Source organism: Salvia hispanica, chromosome 6 (genome assembly GCF_023119035.1).
Source record: "Salvia hispanica cultivar TCC Black 2014 chromosome 6, UniMelb_Shisp_WGS_1.0, whole genome shotgun sequence".
In the NCBI taxonomy this organism is placed as follows: Eukaryota; Viridiplantae; Streptophyta; class Magnoliopsida; order Lamiales; family Lamiaceae; genus Salvia; species Salvia hispanica.
Genome location: NC_062970.1, coordinates 6,809,157 through 6,835,461, shown reverse-complemented (window position 1 = coordinate 6,835,461; position 26,305 = coordinate 6,809,157). Strand labels below are relative to the sequence as shown.

At 35.3% G+C, this 26,305-nt stretch overlaps 4 protein-coding genes across 8 annotated transcripts; 2 read left to right on the top strand and 2 right to left on the bottom strand.

Annotated features, from left to right (window-relative positions):
- The first annotated feature begins 920 nt into the window (after positions 1-920).
- On the top strand, positions 921-1,612 carry LOC125196633. Its single transcript, XM_048095228.1, has one exon. The coding sequence runs from the start codon at positions 1,057-1,059 to the stop codon at positions 1,405-1,407; it is 351 nt and encodes a 116-aa protein (XP_047951185.1). The 5' UTR covers positions 921-1,056; the 3' UTR covers positions 1,408-1,612.
- Positions 1,613-9,973: 8,361 nt separating this feature from the next.
- On the bottom strand, positions 9,974-13,896 carry LOC125195822 (chaperone protein dnaJ 49). Of its 5 annotated transcripts, XM_048094070.1 has the most exons (4): positions 13,704-13,718; positions 13,515-13,571; positions 12,336-13,421; positions 9,974-10,268 (listed from the first exon to the last, which is right to left on the bottom strand). In XM_048094070.1, exons 2-3 carry the CDS (start codon positions 13,529-13,531, stop codon positions 12,338-12,340), a joined length of 1,101 nt encoding a protein of 366 aa, XP_047950027.1. In that variant the 5' UTR covers positions 13,532-13,571; positions 13,704-13,718; the 3' UTR covers positions 9,974-10,268; positions 12,336-12,337. The 5 variants fall into 5 exon arrangements, with proteins under 5 accessions (XP_047950027.1, XP_047950028.1, XP_047950030.1 ...); XM_048094071.1 differs by lacking the exons at positions 13,515-13,571; positions 13,704-13,718 and adding an exon at positions 13,762-13,896 and having other exon boundaries at positions 12,336-13,477; XM_048094073.1 differs by lacking the exon at positions 13,515-13,571 and having other exon boundaries at positions 12,336-13,477; positions 13,704-13,720.
- A 2,277-nt stretch (positions 13,897-16,173) lies between these two features.
- Positions 16,174-17,743, bottom strand: LOC125194573 (E3 ubiquitin-protein ligase RFI2-like). The gene is made up of 5 exons (XM_048092832.1): positions 17,647-17,743; positions 17,354-17,484; positions 17,120-17,184; positions 16,592-16,801; positions 16,174-16,468 (listed from the first exon to the last, which is right to left on the bottom strand). The coding sequence occupies exons 1-5, from the start codon at positions 17,741-17,743 to the stop codon at positions 16,174-16,176; spliced, it is 798 nt and encodes a 265-aa protein (XP_047948789.1).
- Positions 17,744-18,269: 526 nt separating this feature from the next.
- On the top strand, positions 18,270-19,782 carry LOC125192428 (translationally-controlled tumor protein homolog). Its single transcript, XM_048089993.1, has 5 exons — positions 18,270-18,356; positions 18,840-18,913; positions 18,989-19,117; positions 19,200-19,357; positions 19,553-19,782. The coding sequence occupies exons 1-5, from the start codon at positions 18,329-18,331 to the stop codon at positions 19,668-19,670; spliced, it is 507 nt and encodes a 168-aa protein (XP_047945950.1). The 5' UTR covers positions 18,270-18,328; the 3' UTR covers positions 19,671-19,782.
- The last annotated feature ends 6,523 nt before the right edge of the window (positions 19,783-26,305 follow it).

Here is a 26,305-nt window from a genome sequence, read left to right as displayed (position 1 = left end):
TAATAATTGTTTTTAGTTCATTATAAAAAATTTTGATTTTATAATGAATTAAACGATCTAAAATGATCTATCTCATTTCAAAATCTAAATTTCCTATAATAATTAAAAACAAAAGAATAATGTCCTAATAATTTCCTATAATAAATTAAAAACGAAATAATAATGTCCTTATATGCTCTCTTATTGCGTTTAAAATTATTCTATTTGATCATAGCCTATGTATATTTATGAAAGAAATAAGTAAGTAGCGTTAAGAAAAAGAAACACCATGAGAGAGACAGAAAAGGGGTCATTGACGACTGACTTAATAGTATTAAATTGCTAATTTTCCCGTATTGTTAAATTTTCAATAAGTTGTCGCTAATCGCTATTAGTCTATTAGTTTAAGTTGACTATTTTAGACTTGAATCACTAAATTAAAATGGACGGCAACGGCGAGGTTCACATTTAATTAAGAATAAATTGTTAATATAATCAAATCATCATTTTTATCTTCTAGAATCAAGTGAAAACACTGGACTGTTCCATAAAAAAAAAATACTACTGTATTACTAATACGTAGAATACAATTTTGAGAATGAGCGATATGGTCCCATATCACAAATCTCAATTGCATAGAGATCCCAAAGTAGTTTCTTTTTGCCTTAAAAGGGCCATCTGTCCTTAAAAACATAAATTCAGTCCTAAATAAATATGGACCCCTAATTTTATGCTTCGAATAGGTTCGACTAATTCCTTTCTTTTCATGGATTATTTATTTGTAAATCATGGTTAGTTTACATAGTTACATATGATATGATATTTTGCGCAAAGCGTTGGAAACTTCCCTCACCGCGTTAACACAAATGCCATAATAATATTACTATTATCTATACTTAATAATCATTTTAAAAAGTAAAATAGCGTGTATAGTGTTCGTCAATAAAAACATCGACTATGAAGGAGTAAAAAACAATATAATTTTGAAAAAGCAGACAGCGTTGAAATCCCATATTAATTTCGAATTACAGACACACTGAAAAAGAAAGCGAAAAACACAGAAATCAGAACACTACTATGATAGAAGAACAGCGCGCCGGAGCTCCGCACGCGGCCATCCTGGCGGTGGTGGTGTTGCTGGTAATGGTGGTGCCGACATTGGTGGGCGACCAAGGCGAGGCGCTAACGGAGTTCATCGCGGAGCTGGTGAGCCCCGTGGGGATGCTCCTTATCCCCATCGTTCTCCTCCTCACCATCCAATTCCTCTCCTCCGACACCGGATCCTTCGTCTTCTCCACCGGCGAGCCCAACTCCATCCACCGCGCCAGTGGATCGCCCGTCGGCGTCGCCTTCGTTCTCATCCTCGTCCTCTTCCTGCTCTACAACAGACTCTCCATCTTTGGCGGCGGCCACGATGCCGCTGACTGATCTCAAAACGGAATGCATTTTTCGGGATCTATTTTTTGTTTCTTCTTTTTTTTTGTTGATTTCAAAATTTCTTTTTCTTTATACTTGCAACGTATAGTGCTGATGTACGGATGTAAAGGTAGCTCGTGTATTATTGAATATGTATAGTATTTACACACACGAGCGATTTTGAAATATGACGAACATCCACAGTGGGTTTAGGCTAGCCACAAACTCCTCATACCACATCATTAGCACTAAAATTCCTCTAATTGCATCATCAGGATAAATATCTGGACAAGTAATAGGCTAGCCACAACAATCAAAATTAAAAAACAACAGAATGGGATTTGTATGTCAATTACGTGTAATGATTACAAATATTGAAGGTATAAATTGATTTCGGAGAATTAATTCTCTCAATTTGGGCAGATAATTAATTCACACGGCATTTAACTTCTTCGATACGATATGTTGATTTATTAGAAACAACGACCACGTAACAAAGAAAACATACATCCAAACAACTCACATAACATGAAATTAATCCACATAATCAGAGCCAAAAACTGGCTCTAATACCAATTGTTGGGGTTTGGTGCCCCTTGCACAGCGGAAGACTTGACAAAACAAATAAATCAGATAAGGATCTATTTGACCGATTATGTAACGCCCCACTTTTTCAAACCCTAATTTTCGGGTTACAAAATTTTTTGCATTAAATGCCTTAAATGCTATGATATGTGGATTATTTGATGAGTAATTAATTGCATAGTGTCTATGTGACCTAATTGCGTATGGGAATTTTGATTGAGTTGAATAGTCAACTTGTTGAAATGTTGACGTGGCTATTGAATAGTCAAAGATGTGGAAAAAATGACGTGGCCGTTGAAAGGTCAATGCGATGAGAAAAGAAGAGGAAATAAGGAGATGATTGATTGGGTATGAATTTTTGATGCGGAGAAATACAATTGTGGGTGAATTATTTTTCCTAAGGGATGAGTGAGAATTAAATAGGAGCATTATTGAAACATGTGGAATTTTCGGCCATCATGATTATTGGAGAAGAAATCCTATTTTTCTTGGATTTAATTATTTGTTTGGGATAATTATCCAAATTAAATCCAAAGTCCAATTGTACTTAAATTCCATCATGGAATTTTCGAAAAATACCACCTTTGATATTCATGAGATTTTCGAAAATCTCATATTTTGGAGAAGAGAGAATTATTTATTTATTTGATCCCTTATTTATTCTACTCCATGAATAAATATAAATATGCTAGAATATCCTACCATATCTTGCCAAATCTAAGAAGATATTGCATATCCTAATTAAATTAGGATTTGAAATTCAAATCTCTTGGAGGAGTTGAAAAAGTCACGCCTATTTCCTTTTAATTGGGGAGGAATATTATTATTTTCTTGCTCCGTGATATATTATTCTACTCCGTAAAATATCTGAATTTAATTATAGGCTAAATAAATAGCCTATAATTTTCGAAATCCTCCTTCTTCTCAACCAATTCAACGCCACTTCCCCAATATCTCTCCCAAATCTTTTATTTAATTAATTATTGGGATATTATTTTGGCACTCTATAAATAGGAGAAGAAACCTAAACCCTAGAGAACACAAAACCGGCGCCCACTTCTCCCATATTTTCGAAAATTCTCTCCCCACTCTCTCCAAGTTTTCTTCAAGTTTTCTTCAAGATTTCTTCATCAATTGAGAAGAATTCAAGTGAAATTCAAGAGATTATTGAAGAATCAAGACTAATTCCTTGTTTCTACCGTTCGTTCTTTTGAAAAAGGTACTTTATTTATTGATCTTCTCTTCTTCTACCGATTAAACGGTATTCTTGAATCCACATGCATCTAGAACGAGCGAAAGGGGTTTTAATCGGTGAATTTTGGGGATACACGGATGTGTGTGAAAACGTGTGTGTGTGTGCGTGATCGTGTGTGTGTGTGTGCACGCCTCGATCGGCGTGCACATGTGTGGTGATCGTGTGCATGTGTTGTGTGTGTGGAACACTCATGTGTGATACGAATTGTTGGTGATCTTGGAATGATTATTTGAATATAAATGGTATGTTAATCATACTTTGATTTTGATATTGATGAATTTGAAAATAATCAAGGGGAAAAGGGAAAACGTGAGGTCATGCATAATATTGATCCATGATTGAAACTGATTTGTGATACGCCTAATTTAAAGGTGATACTTCGCGCTCTCAGCGTGATAAACGAGGAGAAGAGAAATCTATCGAGCTAAACCTACGAGGTGGGCTTTCTTTTAAAATAAGGACATTGTCCTAAAATGATATTGATGAGAATGAAAGATGTGTTATCATGCCTTGATTTGTTTTGTCGTGCCTATCCCTCGTGGCTATGCCACTATTGTTATAATCGAATTCGGATCCTTGTAGAGCCGCAAACTCTACTTGGGTTAGTGTACACCAATGTTAGACCGAGTGCTGGCGTACGGGTTGGCCGGTCTAGTGACCTGGATTGCGGCCGCATTCCTTGTCATGTAGAATGAGGATATGGTAAACGTCTATGAGAAAAATGGTTGCGCGACCGTGATATTTGAGAAAGAAGATATTTTGGTGCCTCGGGTCTTTCTAAAGTTAAAACCCCGATGGACACTTGAAAATGGCATGATAATAACTATAATTGTGATAAAAACTGTTTTCGGCAATGAGCCGAGAGAGGAGATCTATGTCTCTCCTTTACTCTCCTATTTATATTAAGTTCCTTTTGGGCCCAGACAGAGATCTATGGAAGGTTTTGGATATGAGCTCCCCTAATTAGCTTTTACTAATTAAATTGAACCCACAATTTAATACAAGCTTTAATTGGAATATTACGAGCAGCCACTACAAAAGTAATATTGAACTCTCCCCATCCAAATCCGAAATTACAAGTAATCCGGGTTTCCGTTATTTATATTATTTATTTCCCGCGCTTAAGATATAAATTTCCATTGATTAATTAATGTCTGCTTTGGACTTAATTAATTAATATCTTATTAATTCCAATTAATTCCAAGAGTGGACTTAGCAAGAAACACTTATTTATTATTCATAGAGTAATAAAACTCCAACTCGGCCAGTTTTTTGAATAATAAAACTTTCGTTCGAGCTCCTCTGAGGACATTATCAAACGAGACTCAGCTCGCGCACGATTCAACATAATAGCAATCCTAGCATCGCTAGATATTAATCACCAATACCCAATATATCGGGATTATTGGGTTACGAAAAACCCGCACCATTTGATAAGTCAAAGTAGTGCATAATCAATACCGTATGCTCAATACTAACATATGTAGATTAAGAAATAATATTTTATCAAGACCTAGTCTTTTAGTAGATAGCATAAAAATACGTCTTGCTGTTAGATCCATTCAGTGCTATACCACACCAATGTCATCTTATTTCAGTAAGGCTTAGAAATATGCGGACTGACATTGCAACCTTTCACGATAGGTAGTCTAAGCCTATCTAGGTTGTGAAATTCTTCTTTTTTTTTTGCAAAGCATTGCATAAATCTGACCGTGTTACCTTAAAGTGGACGCCGCCCACAACCGGTCTACTAAGCAAAAGACTTAGACTTTGTTTGCTTCTTATACATTTAAATGTTTATAAAACATCTTATAAATGCACAAGCAAACACAATGTAATAATAATAGTGATTCTATTTGTGTGGAACCGCTCGAATAATACTGAATCGGGTTAAAAATGGATTGTAGAGTTTTACGTATACAAGCAAGATTCTATTCGCGCGAAACTGCTCGAAACATGCTTTTAAGTATACCAAACTTAACAGTCACGCTATGGCTTGGACCGACTTCATCGTCATTGGCTCAATTTGTCACACCCAATCCTATCTGACGTAACTAATTATAGTAAATAAATTCAAAATTTAAAATAAATAATCCACTCGTCATGTAAATAAAACACACATATTATATAATTTCAAAAATCAACAAAATTAAAAAATGATTCCATATAGATATGCATATGCCACTCTGTTCAGTTTATTATTCTGTGATAGTTCAAGCCTGGTATCTGCCGAGATTTCCAATATGCCAGTATGATTTGACCCGAAGGTCCCAATATGATTTGACCCGTAGGTCCCACTGTGAATTGACCCGTAGGTCCCAATATGATTTGACCCGAAGGTCCCAATATGATTGACCCGAAAGTCCCAATATGATTGACCCGAAGGTTCCACTGTGAATTGACCCGTAGGTCCCACTGTGAATTGACCCGTAGATCCCAATATGATTGACTCGAAGGTCCCATTATGTCCACTGTGATTTCAGATCTAGGACAAGACTATCTCAGATCCTCTTTAATCGAATATATCATATGCAAAACATATCTATTGCATCAATTACGTATCCATATATTCCATCAATTAACTCCAATACTATAGATAAGCATATCTATTACACAAATCACATATCCACATCATATTGCACCATCAATATCAAATAACACGTGACCAACATCATATAATTCAAATTATTCACTTTTATTTAACACCTAGCAAAGAAGCACATAAAATACGTAAAATTAAAAATGTGATTTATACACGCATGTATGTGACGGACCATCTAATTTGAGCCTTTGTTCCCACCTCCAAATCTAAAATTCTCAATCATTTCCACTATATCAGACTCATCTTTCTTCTACTCGGACTTATCTTCCTTCTATTATTCTCCATGTTCTGTAGTTCTTCATAAATATATATGAAATTTTAGTCGACTATTTTTATCTCTCTCTATAGATAGAAGAGTCGGTCCCCCCTTTTTTTATGTTTTCTCCCCAATGCTACAAAATAAATAAATTAATATACATAGTTGTACACGTTGCTGATTATTCTTCCTTACACGTATATATGTTTACAACTGTTGGCATTTGTATTCGGTTTACACGTATATATGTTTACACAAGATGTATGTTTTTATTTATGTAAATTAACTACACTTATTCATGCAAACAAGAAACTATTCTTATCCATATGGGCTCTTTCCTCCATGCACATGTATACATATATACCCAAATAAATTATTTTATAGTACTTACTATAATTTAATAAAGTTTTACTACATGTATTTATATTTCCATGCACATCTATATTGTTAATAAACTAAATTCATATAAATGCACTACAATTCATTACCTGAATTATCACAATTATTCCTAATAATTAAATTAATGATTTGAATAATTACTGTATATATGGAACTCATTTATTTTGATCCCATTTATTATTTCAATGATATCTCCTATAATCTCTCTTTAATATGTTTATTATGCAAGTGGCAGTATACAAAAACATAAAATGATGTATAATTTGGTCAAGCATGTTACACAATTAGTCAGTTGTACACCTTCATCTTTGACTATCATGTTGTGCATGATAATACAGACGTGCATTATAGAAGCAATGCAGTCGACATGCCACAACGCGTTGGACCACTGCCGCTCATCGAGCCAGGAGCACACCAAATGCGCGATCCACGTCCTTGCGCGCCGACTCCTACGTTCCACAAAGTAGGCCTTCCTGTCCTTATTTGCGCATCTGATCATCTTCACAAAGACAGGCCACCTAGGATATATCCCATCCGCCAAGTAGTAGCTCATATCATGCCGGTTGTCGTTGGCGACAAAACTGATGGCCGGACCGACGCCCTGGCACTGCTCGTTGAATAGGGGCAACGAGTTGAGGACATTGAGGTCGTTGTTCGACCCGGCTGCCCCAAAATACGCATGCCAAATCCACAGCCGGTAATCAGCTACGGCCTCGAGAATCATCGTGGGATTCTTTCCCTTGTAGCCGGTGGTGTAGAACCCCTTCCAGGTGTTAGAGTTTGTATACTAGGAATCACGTCTCGAGTGATTGAATACTGTAAAACTCTTAATATCTAGCGGTGCTAGGATTGCTATTATGTTGAATCGTGCGCGAGGTGAATCTCGTTTGATAATGTCCTCAAGAGGAGCGCGAAACAAGGCTTTATTATTCGGAACCTAGCTAGTTGGAGTTTGATTACTCTATGAATAATAAATAAGCGTTTCATGTTAAGTCCACTCTTGGAATTAATAAGAAATTAATTAATTAAGTCGATAGTATACATTAATTAATTAATGGACATTTTTATCTTAAGCGCGGGAAATGAAAGTTAAAACGGAAACTAACCTTTCAAGATTGGAGATTAAATTTGTTGACGTTTTATAAATTGACTAAACTACCCTTTTAATTCAAGAGTCAACTTCAAAAATGGTCCCTCGACTATGGGTTTATCTCGAAAATGGTCCCTGGACTTTAAAAATATCACCAGTAGTCCCTGGACTAAGGGTTAATATCAAAAACGGTCCTTTTGCACTGTTTCGAGACGAAAATGTCCTTTTGAGGGGTTTTGGGGGGTTTGGGCAATTTGGCCTTTTTACACTTTTAACATTTTAAATCTGATATTATTTCAGTTATGTACTAAATCGATATTATTTCAAAATTATCATTCTTTTTCCTTTTTGTCACCCTTCACTTTGTTTCTTTATTTCAATTTTAGATTTAATTTTACAAAATTAAATTTTAAATTTCAGTTTTTAAATATCAATAAAATTTTTAATTATAAAAATTATTAAATAACAATAATTAATAGTCATAATCAATATTTGACAGTGTCTAATATTTAATCAATAAGGTATGACATAGCCTTTGTTTTAATCAATATTTAATAGCTTTAATCATAAATAGATCATATAACATAATTTATTCTGAAATAAATATGCATCTAATGTAAGACTAATATAATTTTTATTTATTAATTTGAAAACAATCAAAATGACTAGAAAATTTCAACAAAGATAATCCTATATAAAAATTTTAGTCAACTTCATAATATTCAATCACAAGCAATTTTTCCATCATGATTAATATTATTTTCATGTATCTCTTCAATTCAACTGAATATTATTAAATAACAAAAATTAATAGTTTTTAATCAATTTTTATAGTGTCCATGAATTAATAGTTTAAATTAAAAAATTTATTTATATTTAAAAATCAAAATTTAAAATTAAATTTTGTAAATGAAATCTAATATTGAAATAAAGAAACAAAGTGAAGGATGACAAAAGGGAAGAAAAATTATAATTTTGAAATAGTATCAGATTTAGTACATAACTGAAATAATATCATATTTAAAATGTTAAAAGTGTAAAAAGGTCAAATTGCCCGAACCCCCCAAAACCCCTAAAAAGGGCATTTTCGTCTCGAAATAGTGTAAAAGGACCGTTTTTTATATTAACCCTTAGTCCAAGGACCACTGGTGATATTTTTAAAGTCCAGAGACCATTTTCGAGATAAACCCATAGTCCATAGACCATTTTTGAAATTCACTCTTAATTCAATTTCTCAAAAATTCAATCTACTCTGCTTCAAACCAGATTATGCGCTCTCACACCACTTCGGCACTTCGCCACCTCCTCTTCCTGGCGCCTCTCCGCTGCCTCCGCCTCCACTCTTGCCACCTCCGCTTCCACTCTTCCCCGCTCTTCGATGTATCCGCCCCCTCTCTACTCTTCCAGCCGCTGTTTAAGTTAGTTTAAGAAGAGACAATGTGTTTGACGCTCTCAATAACGCTGCTAGTTATTTCATTTGTGATGCTCACACAAATAAAAAAACTGTAATTTCTGTTCTCAGTTCAAGATTCTTGATCTTTGTTTTATTGGTGCAAATGGTTGTAGCAGGATATGAATTTTTTATCTACTAGTACTAGTATTTTAGCCACTCCATGTACACAATGACGGCAGTTGCCTCCATGACGTTTCCTTATGAGCGGCCAATTATGACGATATTTCTGTGCAACCGACCATGCTCTTCTCTGATAGTTTAAAAGTAGTTCAGTTTTTTATGTACTAATATTATGTTTGGTGTTGCGTAAACGTATTTTTAATTTCGTAGAGTGGAGGTGAAGGCGACGGCGAAGTGGTGCGAGTATTTCGATTGAATTTGGAGTGGAGCGCATAATCTGGAAGCAGAATGAATTTTTGAGAAATTGAATCAAAAAGAGTAATTTAGTCAATTTAGAATTTTTGGGTTGTGGCTGATTTTGTGGTTGGTTTTGGGATCCTTTATTGCTAATACTCTAAGAATAGTGAAAATAAATTAAGAGAGTATAACTCGAACAGGAAAAAAAGTACTCCATCACTAATAATAGGTCGGTGGGAGTACTACAAAATCCATATTTGTAAACGTAAATGAAAATACACACTAGAGAAGGGTATTATCGTCCTTCCATATCCGCATTAGCAAGTCAGCTACCGGTTGTTGAAGCTTCCTTTTCAGATAATACCTACAACCTAAACCAGGCTATTATTAATTTCCAATTCCTTCCCTTTCATTTCTCATTTTCTATTTATTGTGATCTGTGAGGTCCTGTATCTTCTTACTATAATTGAAATACTATATGCGATCAAATAAAGCCATTTCAGTACTGTAATACCAAATGCATACTTGTGAAGACAAACAAAGATGATGAAAGATTAAAACGATAAGGAAGCAATTTGGCGTAACAAAAAGCTCTCAACCCTCACCTTATTATTGGCTTAAATCTCAGTGTGTGGCAATGTTGATATACATAAACGAATTGATTACTAACTATCGCATGGATCCTTTGCAAAAAGACCTTCCTCGGACAAAAACCCTCGTTCAAATCCAATGGCAACAATGAGCTCATGCCTAAGAACTCGAATTAGAAACGAGAGGAAGAAAGCCTCTTTCAAGCTCTACTACCAGCAAGGGATTTCCATCATTCCATGTGACAATGCGTGAATCTCCAACTGGGAGGTCATCAACTTGGAGGATCTGCTCATACTATACAGTTAGAATTGTGAATTTCTGCAAGTCTAAGAGCAGAACAGAGCAAGAACGCATAATGAATGTGTGAGCATATGCAAAAGTAGCAGTAATTTGAGAACAGCCTGCAGTGTCAAGCATAAATTCAGTAAATTGCTTGCTGTGGCTTTTAAGAATGGACATCAATTTAGCGTTAAAGAAGATTATCACACACAAATTATACTTTAAAATGTTATACAGTACATCTTTACAAGGCTATTCTTGACTTAAAACTAAGTTCAGACTGTGTATGCATATATGGAAAGATGGAGCTCAAACGATGGTAACATTGTCCAAGACCTGATTAAAACATTTATAGAGGTCCCGAAAGCAAGAAAAGAAAGGTAGTTAGGCTTCCATAAACTCCAAAGGGGCTGCTTGCAAGTTTCTTCAAGACTGTTAATATTTCACATCTTATAAAAGCCTAAAACATTTATAAGAAAAAAACAGTAGGAAGAATAAGGCCACAGCTGATGGCCTCGCAGATCCCTGATATACTAAATTCAATCAAGAAACAGCTTCAATAAATTTTACGTTGTTCGAAGACTTTGATGCATCAAATTCTTGTTTGATTGGCCAAGGGAAAAGCAATCTCAACGAGAATATAGTACTTGTTTTTAGGTCATCTGTATTACTTCCAAAACACAGAAAGCTTCCAGAAAATCATAATCTCAATGCCAAATTCTGGCCCGTGCCCTTTAGTGACATTTTAAAAGCCAAACTTACATATATAGGGTAAGTTAAAACAGTTGTACACAACGTATAAAGTAGTTGCATTTGAAGTAATAATAAGATTTTTCATGAAAAATTAGAATGACGAACAAACACATAAAATGAACGAATAACCGCATAAATTCAACGAACAAGAAATAAATGAGTTAATATAAAATTTTCGCTCCTAATAGGATTCAAACCCAGATGTTGATTCATCCCCTAAGGAGATGCATCCACCATAGATCTTGGGGATTAAAGAGATGAAAATTGTTCTTATTTCTCCCCTACATTTTTCATTCTCACCTGATCCTCTTAATATATATACATATACATAAACAGGTGCTCTGTCACTTCAAAGCAAGATTTGACAAAGTAAATTCTCACCACAGCATAGGTAACAATTAATTGAACTTCCACCTTCTAATATTAATCCCAAACTCCACACTCACAAACGTGATACACACAATTGGATGGGGTTACAGATTTTATTCCCTATCAACCCATAAGCTGTCCAGATAAGTATAACAGTTCTTGTTCGACGATGATCTCTCGCAGATGCTCAATTCTATTAATTTTTCCTCTTAAGTATTAATTGATGCAACTGACACAGATAAAGGCCTTGAGTATACACATTTACAAAACGTAGTAGCTACGTAAACGAACACACTAACAACCTAATATCAATCCTCAACTTCTCTTATACAGTTATACTGGGTTCAATCTGCCTACAGAAGTAGCTGTTGACCAATCCACTTTTTTTATCGGACAGACAGAATTAGGGCCGCCTCACATTTGGTCTCAAGTATTAACTACTCTACCACTAGGCTAACACACACAATATTAATCAATCCAATTTATTGCAGCAAAGATTCACTGTAAACAAGTTAGCCCCACTAGTTATTTAGTTCGTGAACTAATTGAAAGTACGGTGCACAAGATAAAATACTTAACTTATTACTTATGTAATCCGTGCATATTCAGACAAATGGAGAATTTTGGTTGAGCCCAACAAATCTCTCTCCCTCCAAACCGCTCCACCCTCTTCCCACGGCTCAATTTTTCGTTTAAAAAGGCAAAAACAAAAAGGCCTACTAAAGGTATTTCTGTTTTTTCTGCTCTATTATTTTTTTCAGGATACTGGTTTGTTTCCGTTGAGCACCAAGCAAAAGATTTTGAACTAGTTCCCTCGATATAATTGGTGCAACATAAGTCATATTCCCACCATATAGAATCAAACCAGTTTTCAAACACAGCATTTAAGATTTTGAAACATATTAACAAAAAGGGAATGAACAACAACATCATGCGAAAACATGAACTCACCTTCATGCGGCAAAATTTTGAAGCCTATCGCAATGAGGAGTCGGGAAGTGCCTATTCCAGTGACGCCTCTGCATTTCCATGTGACAGTAACGTCCAAGCATATGCTTGTAATCCTTAATCACGTTATTCTCAATTTCATGCCGACCAGGGGTTCCAGCTGGATAGGTCTTATCGAATTCAGTTGACTTGACAAAGAACTCTACTCCATGTTTCTCTGTCATCTTTTTAAACTGGTAAGAATAGTTCTTCTGCAACGAGTAGTCAGGCTCCGAGAATGGAAGGTAAGCAAGCAGAACGATTATCAAAAACGGCAGCAACTGGAGAAGAAGCATAAGATTAGGGCCCGTGTTACCCAAATCTTCCCTCTGATGTGCAGCAGCAGTACGCGCTCTAGTCCTGTACACGTGAGCATTCCTGAAGGCGTCACGTTGACCAAAAAACGCTCTGAATATCTCATCAGGATCAATTTCATCGTCAAAGAAGTCGTTTCCTGTTCTCCTCCGCCTCCTCCTAGCCTGATACTGCTGATTATGCTCAAACTCATCCACCAAACCCGTCTGATCATACTGCCTCCTCGACTCATCCTCACTCAAGCACTTAAACGCCTTGCTAACTTTCTTGAAAGCCTCCTCAGAACCCGGTGCCTTGTTCTTATCAGGATGAACTTTCAAAGACAGCTTCCTATACGCCTTCCTAATCTCCTCTACCGAACAACTCTTCTCCACCCCGAGAATCGAGTAGTAATCCTTCTTCGTCTTGATCTTCCTCACCAATGCGGCGTGCTCCTCCGTGTAATTCATCTCCCCGTTCGAAATCCCATCAGAAGTAGCAGCACCCTTATCGTTCGTGGAAACCTTCTTCACATTACTAGATGGACCAGCAGAAGAAGATGAATCGAGATCCTCACAGGCGGCCAAGAGGTCATCCACGGATAAACTCTGGTTAAGGCGGCGAGCAATTGCAATAAATTTCACGGCTCTTTGCTTATTACCAGCTGCAATTGCCTCTTTCGCAATGTTTACACATCTCAACGCCTCGTCTTTGTTGCTATCCATCACGAATTTCAGTTGCCCCCAACAAAAAAACCTACTCAAGTATACAAACAGAAAAAGGTCCTGAAATTCAACCTTGGGAGCCAAAACCTAGAAAATCCACAAAATCATTAGTTCGGAAATTCACCCACACTCCCACTGCATCGAGTTCACCTTCGATCTACCAAAAATAACACAATTTACCCTAATTGAAACACAAAAAAAATCTCAGATCAGGATCTTAACTAAAATGAGCAATGAAGCACCCTAATTAGTGCAAAACAATATGAACAAAGAACAAGCAGGGCTCATTAAAATGTAAAACCCGTGCGCACACCCAGATTCACTAAGAATTTAGCATCATCAATCAGAAATGCCATGAAAATGGAATTTACCTATATAAGTATTGGATCAGTAATACCATGACCGACTCGCATGTTGATGTGCATCTCTACAATCAAACTGCGTCGTTTCCATTCCATTCCACTTTTTCTATATTTTAAATAAAATTCCTTTGGCTACGATTACAGTCCATATTTGATATGATATGAATTTTAAAAAATAAAGTATAGTATAAATTATAAAATGGTTGACAAAAGGTTGGTAAAAGAGAGCTAAATTTATCGCAGTATTCCACTTTTTCTATATTTTAAATAAAATAAATACTATTCCGTTGGACTACGATTACAGTCCATATTTGATATGATATGAATTTTTAAAAATACAATATAGTATAAAATGGTTGACAAAAGGTTTGTAAAAGAGATCTAAATTTATCACAGTATTACATACTAACTGTATACTAAATTCCTTTTTTGCTACTCTATTTGGGTGTGGATTGAGAGAGGGTTTGCTCAAACGGCTATACCTTAGGCCAATATTTTTACTCTCTTACCTCCATAACCTTTGCATGATTCTTACTCCTATTAGGTTATCTTGACATGGCTATCTTGCAAGTTTCAACCATACAAGCACTTGACATCTTTCAATTTGAAATCATGAATTTTTTATTTTTTTTTTTCTTTTCTTTTCTTATTTTTATTTTTATATGGATACGAGGATTCAGTTCAATTACTATTTTCTCTTCTTGAATGTGGGAACAAAAATGGAAGAAAATGGGGTTATTCGGGAATATATGTCAATGTTGTCCGTGAGTGCGTGTTAGGTTGATCGGGACATTAATTGTAGTTGGCACCAATATTCATTGAAAAATCCACTATTGATTCCGCTATAATTATTTTAGCGAATATTCTGTTACAACTAATAGTGTCGGATTTTGTCCGCTAGTAAAACGCGCATTTTTTGTAGTGAATGGAAGAAAATAGGGTTATTCGGGAATATATGTCAATTTTGTCCGCGAGTGAGCATTAGGTTGATCGGGACATTAATTGTAGTTGGCACGAATATTCATTGAAAATTCCACTATTGATTCCGCTATAATTATGTTAGTGAATATTCTGTTACAACTAATAGTATCGGATTTTGTCCGCTAGTAAAACGCGCACTTTTGTAGTAAATGGAAGAAAATAGGGTTATTCGGAATATATGTCAATGTTGTCCGTGAGTGAGCATTAGGTTGATCGGGACATTAATTGTAGTTGGCACCAATATTCATTGAAAATCCACTATTGGTTCCGCTATAATTATTTTAGCGAATATTCTGTTACAACTAATAGTGTCGGATTTTGTCCGCTAGTAAAACGCGCATTTTTTGTAGTGAATGGAAGAAAATAGGGTTATTCGGGAATATATGTCAATTTTGTCCGCGAGTAAACATTAGGTTGATCGGGACATTAATTGTAGTTGGCACGAATATTCATTGAAAATTCCACTATTGATTCCGCTATAATTATGTTAGTGAATATTCTGTTACAACTAATAGTATCGGATTTTGTCCGCTAGTAAAACGCGCACTTTTGTAGTGAATGGAAGAAAATAGGGTTATTCGGGAATATATGTCAATGTCCGTGAGTGAGCATTAGGTTGATCGGGACATTAATTGTAGTTGGCACCAATATTCATTGAAAAATCCACTATTGATTCCGCTATAATTATTTTAGCGAATATTCTGTTACAACTAATAGTGTCGGATTTTGTCGGCTAGTAAAACGCACATTTTTTTTTAGTGTTGTAGTAGTTGGGACTAAACCTTTTAAACACATTTCCAAAATTTCTAAAGTTAAATTTTCAGTTTTTGTAGTATGATTTTCTCTCAAACTCAAAACAAACATCTTAGTCCGAATTCGAATCTTGGACTTGAAATTACATGGATTAATATGTTTTTCATATAAAAATCCCAAAGCCAATTTTGTGTATGAAAGGGCAATGGATTATTGAGTCCTTGCTTGATGTTTCAATATATAAATATGTAATTTCAGTAGCTATGCATGCACTCGTGCACATCTCAAATCCTCTTTGTGGAGAGCTAAACTGAGACCGTCTTGAACTTCAAACCAATGTTTGCGAGGTAAACGCACTCAACGAAATATAGGAGTAATGATATATAGATCTAACTTAAATTTCTTATCCAAAATACGTGGATTGCAAATTTGTACAACTAATATATATGTACTTTGAAAATCTTCTATAAATCACTAAATGTGCTAAGCACCAACACAAACAAAGGCATTTATTTTCCATATAATTTTGCACATTATGAATATATATGAACAAAAGAAAAACAAAGTATTTTATAATGTTAGAAATAGTCATGATAAAAAAGTAGTAAACAAGATAAAATGTAATGTTACATGCTAACTACAACATTCATTTTTTGTTTAATTGTGCAAACCCAACATATAACTAATCTAGGGGTACCTGAAACCTAAATTTGTTCCAGGACCCGAGTGACCCTCATGCCTTCCATGTTGCTCCTCTTGGGACCGGTCTTCACTCGGGTTTGTCGACAGTGTAAGCTCTAAAGACGGGCCGTTATATGACCCGTTAGATGGGAGTGAATTGTATCCCGTCCTGTTTGTGCTCGCAGATGTAATTTCTTCACGTCTCTGGTACCTTGACTCAATATTCATCGTTGTTGGAATAGGTGGATTGTAATGGAGTCCCGTGCGACGATATTGTGCCATCACTTCTCCACCATTTGCCCTAAATGAAAGTTTGATGAATAATAGTACTTTAGATTATAAACTAAAACTACATTAGGTAAGGTATAATGTGTGAAATGTAGGATGCAATAGAAAACAATTACTACTATGAAATTAGAAATACCTCGAGATTGATGGGTCGAGCCTTATTGGTTGAGTGGAGCTTGAACCATAATCCCTCAACAATGTGTCAGCACTTAAAGGATCGCTGATCCAAGGATTAGCCCAAATGTTGGCTCCATAATTTGGAGGATGCAATGCGTTGTTGTGGTTGTAGTGCACCATTGGGGCCATCATCCCTAATCTTCTACGTTCTTCAACACCAATTTCTCCCCTATATCATTTTTAAAATAAAATATTTAATAATACGATTTCTTATACTATGGATTGTAACACAAATATTTGCATTTTGATACATGAATTAAAAATTGTAAAATATACTACTATAACATTGTTTTTAAAAGCAGATTAATTATATTGTAAGAATTTTGTAAATTGATTTAGTTACAATTTATTCCATTAATTATTTCAACATGTCCACTCGTACTCCTATAAATTAGTACATGACTAAAAAATTGAGATATCAGAAATTATGAAATGAAAATATAATACAAAAATAAAAGATTAAACCCTAAAATGTGACGCAACTTGCCTGGAAGCCTGATTACCACCCCTTGCACCAAGTCCATGTGTGTATATGTGGAGTTCAAGACGTCGCTGAAAATGAAATAATTAAGGAATTAATCAATTTCATAAACTATAAATTGGATACATAGTGCATTTGTCATAATTAGGATTCACTAATCTAAAACCAGAGTCATTTAATAAAATTAGAATGTAATTAAAACAGATACACCTTGCTTATTTGTATCTGTATTTATATTACCACGTGCACTAAATAGTCATCGTCTTCTTCCTCCATTTCCTCATCTGGAATTAGCCATTCACCATTTTCCACCACCCTACAGTTTGGGCATTTCATTTCATTTCTGTAGTTGAATTCCGAACCGATACAATCTACAACCACCAAAAAAAAATTTAGAAATTCATATAGTTTTGGATCTTGATTGTTTAAAGTTTTTCCATTCCTAGTTAAAAGAATATAACCAAATTAACATGAAGAAAGAGCAAATAAAATAGAGTAAAAATAGTGAAGAATAAATTTATATATATACTCACCTAAGTGAAAGAGATGGCCGCAGATCAGCTCAGCCTTTCCTCTACTGTTATCATCCACGACTGTGTTTAAACATATGCTGCATAACCGCGAACTCATCTCTCTACCTCTCTCTCTCTCTCTCTCTCTCTCTCTCTCTCTCTAATAAAAATGAGAAATAAAAAAAAAAATTAGGGTGGAATAGTGTATATATAGAGCCAGGAAATGATTCCTTCTTCTCAAATATTTGAATTAATTCAAATAATGATATGGTAAGCTTAACATCTGTGAAACACTATTTCTCACCATCACGGCATTAATGCGAAATTGTTAGTGTTTCTTCTATAATAAATTTCAAACAGAACCAGCCAAGTAACAGCCAAATCTCATCATAAATCCACAATAAATGCTATTTTCCTACAATAGATTTGAGTTTGTGTCAATAATTAGAAATGTGATTCCACAATAAATTTAATTTTCCACCTATGTGAATTAGTAATATCTTTGAATAGGAATCTATCGTAACTTTATATTCCGGCCCATTATATAAAAGGCCCAAGCCCAATAGTTAAGTTAGGAAACGGGGCAGAATTGTAAATAGACCTAAATAGAATTCGTGTATATATACCTACTCTCTTATTATAAATAATTCTCTTTTCTCATTCTCTTGCTAAATCTTGATTCAGGGCTGAAAATTGTGCAATCATGTTGGTCTATCAAGATTTACTCACCGGTAAAATTGTCAATCTTGTTTTAAATTTATAGTTTTTAATATGTAGTTGAGCTTGTTTATGTTATTGTCTAGATCTATTCGGGAGCTGTTATCTTGTTTCGTAGTGAGGTTTGATAGGTGCTTTAAATTGAATTCGTTGGTGGGTGATAGATCTGTTTCTGATTGAATTTAATTTGGGTTTAAGGTTTTTATAGTAAAGATTAGACCTTTCTACCTCAAGGTTTAACATTTACGCCTTTTTATTATTTGCTCTGAGATTTGTTTATATCTTAGGATTTGAAATTCACCGCGTGTAATTGATGATTCAAGAGCTTCCAAAGATTTAGTTTTTCCATTGTTACTGCTATCATTCAGATTGTTAATACTTCATACATTTTGAACTAAGGCTAATTGTTAACCTTGTGTTTGTGTTTGATGAATTTATCTTAAAAATGTTGTTGATTTAGTATATTTGGTTTGTTAAATTGTCTATGTTATTTTTAGGTGATGAACTCCTCTCTGACTCTTTCCCATACAAGGAAATCGAGAATGGTTGTCTGTGGGAAGTCGAAGGGAAGGTATAACTTCTACGTTTTGTGATGATTTGCTTGTTAGTTTAGTCTAATCTCTGTTCTGACTTTTTTTATACACAGTGGGTAGTTACTGGAGCAGTTGATGTTGACATTGGGGCAAACCCTTCTGCCGAAGGTGGTGGCGAAGATGAAGGTGTTGATGACCAAGCTGTGAAAGTGGTCGACATTGTTGACACATTCAGACTGCAGGTTCGCCTCTGTAGTTTTTTAAACGTGATTGACAATAATCTTTCGGATTTCATAATCTGAGTCCTGACAATATTTTCTATAGGAGCAACCTCCGTTTGACAAGAAGCAATTCATTGGGTACATCAAGAAGTACATCAAAGCGTTGACCCCTAAGCTCGATGCAGAGAAGCAAGAAGAGTTCAAAAAGTCCATTGAGGGTGCAACCAAGTATCTTGTCTCTAAAATCAAAGATCTTCAATTGTATGAATTCTCTCCCTATCTCTTGCTTATAACATCGGAATTGCTATGCCATGTTTATGTCTAGGTACACATATATAAAGAATGAACCAAAACTTGTATGTCTTGATTTATGCTAAGATTGCGATTTCAGTGCGTGCGTTTTGCTTGAGTGAATATGCTAGAATACCTAATGTAAATTTTTTTCTATTGTCTTAGTTTTGTCGGAGAGAGCATGCACGATGATAGCTCCTTGGTGTTTGCTTACTACAGGGAAGGTGCTACCGATCCAACATTTTTGTACTTTGCCCATGGTTTGAAGGAAATCAAGTGTTGAGTGTTTCCTATAGCCAATATTTTTATGTTGTTGTGCTTCTATATGTACTCGTTTAGACACCCAAATTCGTGTGGACTTTAATATTATCAGTATGGTATTGCAGTTTTGACAACATGTTTTATTGCTTATTTCATGTTTATCTTTAATTTGTTCTGACTTGTAATTTTATCTGAAAATTTTGTTTTAGAATGTGAGCATCTTTGCAGCATATGCTTGTGATTCTCTTTATAAGTCTTCTGAAGGCATCTTTCTTTTCTTATGGCATAAAGATTCTTTACCAAACTTTTATACTCCCTGTATAGCATAAAATCTGCTTTTCACTTTTTTTTCGTTTTCTTTTTTGTCATAAAAGTTTAACGGTTTGAGATTTTAATTTTGTAATTGCAGAGATTGTTTTGCTTATATAGTATTTTAAAATTTATTTTCCTTTTAAAGAAATATTTTGATATGATAGATTAAATTACCTAGTTTATTTCATACAGTTCATCAATTGCATATAGGAGACGAACAAAATTGTATTGGCTCTTGAAATTTTGGGAATTCTAAGACAATTATTTGAATTATGGCCTTGTTTGATAGGAGTATGATTTTTGGTTGAGGCTTTCAATCTTGAGATTATCTATTTTCAGAACTTTTCTAAGGCCATTCTATTTACTTGTAAGTGTAAATTTGAAATGTTTTCTGTAAAGAATTTGGCTTGATTTGAGATTAAGATCCCTTGAATATCTTTTTTTAAGACTAAAAGCAAACTTAGAGCATCTCCAGTGGTGCATAGGCCAGCCATAGGTCAGCCATAGCCCAGCCATTCCCTCCCCTGCCACGTCAGCAGCACTACAAAATCCTCATGCCACATCAGATTTAGGCCAGCCATAGTCCAGCCATAGGCCAGCCGCAAAAAAATAATTCAAAAAATACTGCATTTTACGGAATTAAAATTACGATTGAACTACGAAAATAAATTTACGACACATATGTGGAAAAATTCATTAATTTCATTCAAAAAAATACAAAGTTAAAAAAAAAATTACATTTCAAAAGGTACATACTAAAGAAAAAAACCTATCGCCGTGCAATCTTCCGTGCCCACAACTCTTCAATTATATCCTTTTGGAGTTGAATATGAGCATTCACTTGGCGCATGTTGGCATATTCATTGAGGCGGCCGGCTTCATCGAGAGGAACCCCTTGTCGTACACTAGGGGTGGCCGTTCCGTGGCTTGGACCCTTCTTCATCGTCATTGGCCCAACTAGTCGGTTGTGCGCCTTCGTCTTCGACGATCATGTTGTGCGAGGATAATGCAGGCGTACATTATTTCGGAAACGCATCCGACATCCCACAAACGCGTGGGACCCTTAATTGCCGCCCATCGAGACCGGAGCACACCAAATGCGCGCTCCACGTCCTTGCGCGCCGACTCCTGTCGTTGCGCAAAGTAGGCCTTCTTTTCGTCGGTCGTTTGCACTGATCGTCTTCACAAAGACCGGCCACCGAGGGTATATCCCATCCGCCAAGTAGTAGCCCATATCATGCCGGTTGCCGTTGGCCACAAATGAGACGGCTGGACCGACGCCCGGCACTTCTCGTTGAAGAGGGGAGACGAGTTCGGGACGTTGAGGTCGTTGTTCGACCCGGCTACTCCAAAATATGCATGCCAGATCCACAGCCGGTAGTCGGCTACGGCCTCGAGGATCATCGTGGGATTCTTTGACTTGTAGCCGGTCGTGTAGGCCCCCTTCCAGGCAGTCGGACAGTTCTTCCACTCCCAATGCATACAATCGATGCTTGCCTAACATCCCGGGGAACCCATGCTGCTCCCCGTGCATCTGCATCAGCCGCTGACAATCTTCGGGAGTAGGGCTTCGAAGGTACTCCTCACCGAATATTTCAATCACGCCCCCACAGAAATCCTTCAGGCCGGTCCATGGGCATGTCGTCTCACCGATGTGGAGGTACTCATCCCACATGTCCGCCGCGCCTCCATAGGCCAACTGCACTGAGCGCCGCCGTGCACTTTTGAATAGGGGTGTGGCCGGGTTTGCCAAGCATCGTGCCTAAAGCGGAAACACATATATCGACGCTCTAATGCGCCAACGATGCGCATAAACAACTCCCTGCGCATTCTAAAGCGCCGCCGGAACATGTTGGCGGGAAACCGCGGATTCTCTGCAAAGTAGTCGTCGTACAGCCGCTGATGTGCAGCGGCGTGATCCCGATCAATCATTGCTCGGCGGTGGACAACCCGTGGAGGGCGAGGTATCGTCGGCTGTTCCACCATACGCATGTACCGCTCCATCTGGCGGTTCATGTAGGCATTCATAGCCTCGTTCATCCTCCGCGCGTACTCCTCAGCATCCCCACTACCACTACCACTACCACCACCGCTACCACCCGCGTTACTCATCGCTCGATGATACTCTTGTACAGAAAGTTAGAGAGATAGAAAACTCGTTAAAACAAGTGGTGCAAATGAAAATGAAACTAAAATCGCGTTTATATAGGTTTTTTAAAAAAAAAAAAAAAAAAAAAAAAAAACGAAAATAGGCGCTGGCCGATCGCTAGCCGATCGGGCCGCCACAATGGCGGCTAGCCGATCGGCCAGCGCCCCCCGATCGGCCAGCCCTAGCCGGTCGTCTAGCCGATTTCGCTCTGGCCGGCCCCAATGGTTCGGCTAGCCGGTGGCTAGCCGACCACTGGAGATGCTCTTAACTTTTTTTAACTGATAAAGTAGAAAAAAAAAGTTACTCCTTAAGCGGCCCACCTTCTCACAATTCTCTAATAGTCCAATTCTTTTATACATATTCATATAGCTCAGTTTGTTATACTATAGTTTAAACCCATTAAACAAACGTGAATCGAAATTAATTTAGCAGATACGTAAAAATCAAGAATCCAAATTTAAATTTGGTGATTACTTGCATTTGATATAATGTGTGGTGTGTGAGAATATGGAGTATAATTTTTACAGCATTTTTTAATCATAGAATGTGCTGTTTGTTTAGACATTAAGATTTGACTTTCACGTTCTATGTTTGGATGGTTGGAGTATTTTAATTTATTTGTATACGTTACTAACATGGTTTACTTCCAAATATAGCAAATGGAATAACTATTTGCAGTATGATGCACCTTGACATTGTAAAAGGTTAAATCATGAGTGCCACTAAATTATAGTAGTAAAACATGATTATACATAGTTGTCCTTGTCTCCAAATTATTTGACTGTCAACTGAAAATATATATAATTGGTCCCCAAATTATAAGATAAACTGATAAAGCTAGCATTCTACAAATGTACAAACATTTTAGAGAAAACAATAAAACCATCACTATGTAAACCTTGATTATTTTAAAAATACTATTTACAGATGCAAACTTTCTTGATGGAAGCCGACAATGGTGAGCATTTCTGAGTAATAGTACTTCAGAAATAGCATCTACAAAATCTAATCATTCCAAAACATATCCTATACAAAACAACCAAAATAGTCCTAGAAATGTGAAAGTGAAATATCAAGTCAAGTAACTTAAATTAAACACTAATGACCGATTAATTACAAATCCACATGGTTTTGGTTAGGTTTGTAAGTCGGTCCATATCAATCAAAGTTAAATGTCCAATTAGAAAACTACCTCTTCTTGAAATGTTAAAGTGAGAAAGTACTCGAATAAAATATATTTAGATTAATTACATACAAAAATATGATTAAATAATTAATTCAAAAACGAAATATGAAATTGATAGCGAAATGCAAATTAATCAAAGGGTACTAGGATAATTCAATTCAAGCAATGCTAGGACTAAATTCATATTCAAAATAGAATTAAATACCACCATACTACTATTTAATAGTTGGATACTTTAAGTTAAAGCAATATTTTATTGAAAAAAAAAAGATGTTTACCGCAAGGCATGAGAGGTTGTGCTGCATGCATCTGACGTGACCATATCAACTATATAAATTTTCTATAATTCAAAATCATTTTTTCCCTCTATATTTAATTTGTGCCCCCTACAATGATTCTTAATTCGTAGTAGTTTTTTTTTTGGAAAGCTTATTCCCTACTTGAATAAAAGGATAAGAAAGTGGAACACAATACAGTGTTTATTTGCATACACACTGCACGAATGATTTAATTTTTGATGGTCAAGGAACAAAGGGGGATGGGGTACGATTTGTATTCTTTAATATTGTTAAATTCAATTTGTGCAAGTCAGAAAGAGATGAGAAAATTCTAGCTAGGGAGATAAATATCAGAATTGATGAAATAACGAGAATGAGACCTCAATCGAATTAAGCTTAACCAGAGACTCCTTGACTGCAGGGACGTATCGAAAGTATCTCCACAAGAAGCAAATGCCCCACCTCAAAAAAAAAAAAAATTAACAGTACTATGCTATTTTAATCATAATTTTTAATTTTTTATATATGCCCTTTCTTAAATCCTTAAATATCTTTATGTATATTTTCATCTCATCCATATAGAATTCATGGCTCCGTCTCTGTCCTCAAGAAACATGTGAGAGCACCAAACTTCGTTGGTTAAAACGTAGATCTTCGGGTCAAAACCTGGAGGGGCATCTGGGTTCGGGTTGGATGTGCTTACACTAAGGGACTTGGGGTTACAATTTTACGAATAAATAATGTACGAGTTATAAAATTGAAATAGAAAAGGCAAAATATTCATTTAGATATGACGTAATTAATTAAAGAATAATAATGGAAGATTTTATGCAGACAAAGCGAGTTTGTATAGTACATACTTATACATAATTCATAATTCACGAATGTCTTTATTTTTTCTCTGAGTATACTTATACATAATTCACGAATGTCTTTCTATTTTCTCTTACCCTGATACTTAAACCGCCCAAGAAAGTACAAATGTGACCTATTTACATAGCAAGTGTATCAAATAAAGGACGACGACAAGTATTTAAATATTTATATATCGACATTAACAAGAATATATATCTTTTAATTAAATGTGTAATAAAATAATATTTTCACTAAATATCAAGATTGTCTCTATATCCCTGTTGTATAGGAGAAGAAAAAACATACTACTAGTCACTAAAATCCATAACATGGGTTCAAACCATATAAAAAATACAACTCATATAACTGAAAAAATCAGATACTGTATAAGTTGGTTGGCTGTAGAAATCCATCCAAAAATTGATAATCGATTAAAAAAAAAATAATAAAAAATCATACGAATTGTGTCCCAATAAGCAGCAGAATCCAATGTGATAATGTGTAGCCATGTAGGGCAAGTGAGAGTAATTATCCCATGCATCTTGGAAAAGGCAGCATTGTCTGCTCCCACAGCTCCAATTTCTTCGATTCTGTGCTGGAATTATAGTTAAATATGGGGACCAAACAATAAATATGTAAATTAATTCGACATAGGGTAAATTTGTAATCTCCTCCTGGGGTGAAATTAAATGCTTCATTCGTCCCCACTTTAGGAGTCCCAGTTGAATTCGACACGGGTTTTAAGATATATAAAGAAAAGTTTGTGAAAAAAAATAGTGGAACGTGAGTCCTACTTTTTTATTATAATAAAATACGAGTGAAAAAAACTAATGTAATGTGGGGCCTTATATCATTTATGGAATATTCCAACCGGAACCCCTAAAGTGGGACGGAGGGAATAATAAATACGTATTCATATTTTCTCGATCATTTTTTAGGTTGGATGTAGTTATAATTTTATATACAGAAAAAATAATATTGATTCAATGTTACAAATTCTAATATGGTTATCCAGAATGTTTAAACTGGTATCCGAATTTATCAGTTCTTATTTAATACGCAGTAAAAGTTAGGGATAGTTTAATAAGGTGGATAACTCATCTATTTAGAATTATAAGTTGATAAAAATAATTCCTCATTTACCATGTAACTATTCTAAATTCGTTTATGAAGTTTATAAATACAACCAAATTTCTATATAGAAGATCCTTTAAATTCAATTTTTTAATTTGTTTGAGGTAATAATTAAATAGGACGAAAAAGTTGCCAGAATCAAAAGATTTACAAAGGGAAAGTGAAGTTTGGTGGTACCAATTATTAAAAAAAAATGCTACTAATTAGTTTGATTCAAGTAGCACCATCTGATTCAATATGATTAGTAGTACTCCCAATCCTACCCAACAATCTAAAACCATAAAGTTACAATTAGTATCTACAAGTCTAAAAGTCCATATTCGATGCTACGTTTGTGATTTGATAATAAATAAATCTTAATACTATAATAATAATATGATTTTATTATTACGACCATTATTAAGCTATATATCTACATTGGTGATAGAAGTATTTGAGACCCTATTTAGACCTACAAAATTAAACCTCATATATATTTTAAAAATTTATAGTATAGTGTAATTTTCTTTCGATTTAAAGTAATTGGATTTAGAAACTAGTGATTAATATACTACTCCATAAATTATGTTACCGTCATAAATAGGTCGACATATGATGCTTCACTGGCATTTTGAAAGCTCTAAGCAAATATACTTACATAAATATGCATGTTATGATTTATTTGGTGAAAACATTATATTCCACTTAGGTAGGATGGGTATAGTCCATTTAGTAGTTCTTGATCTTTTCTAGTAGCTTGTCTA

Excerpts from the sequence above, each read along its gene's own strand:
- LOC125196633 (XM_048095228.1), top strand. The coding sequence starts at position 1,057 with ATGATAGAAGAACAGCGCGCCGGAGCTCCGCACGCGGCCATCCTGGCG.
- LOC125194573 (XM_048092832.1), bottom strand. The coding sequence starts at position 17,743 with ATGAGTTCGCGGTTATGCAGCATATGTTTAAACACAGTCGTGGATGAT. Across the intron at positions 17,485-17,646 it reads CGGCCATCTCTTTCACTTAG|ATTGTATCGGTTCGGAATTC; the intron begins GTGAGTATATAT and ends TGGTGGTTGTAG. Across the intron at positions 17,185-17,353 it reads ATGACTATTTAGTGCACGTG|CGACGTCTTGAACTCCACAT; the intron begins GTAATATAAATA and ends TTTCATTTTCAG.
- LOC125192428 (XM_048089993.1), top strand. The coding sequence starts at position 18,329 with ATGTTGGTCTATCAAGATTTACTCACCG. Across the intron at positions 18,914-18,988 it reads TGTGGGAAGTCGAAGGGAAG|TGGGTAGTTACTGGAGCAGT; the intron begins GTATAACTTCTA and ends TTTTATACACAG. Across the intron at positions 19,118-19,199 it reads TTGACACATTCAGACTGCAG|GAGCAACCTCCGTTTGACAA; the intron begins GTTCGCCTCTGT and ends TATTTTCTATAG.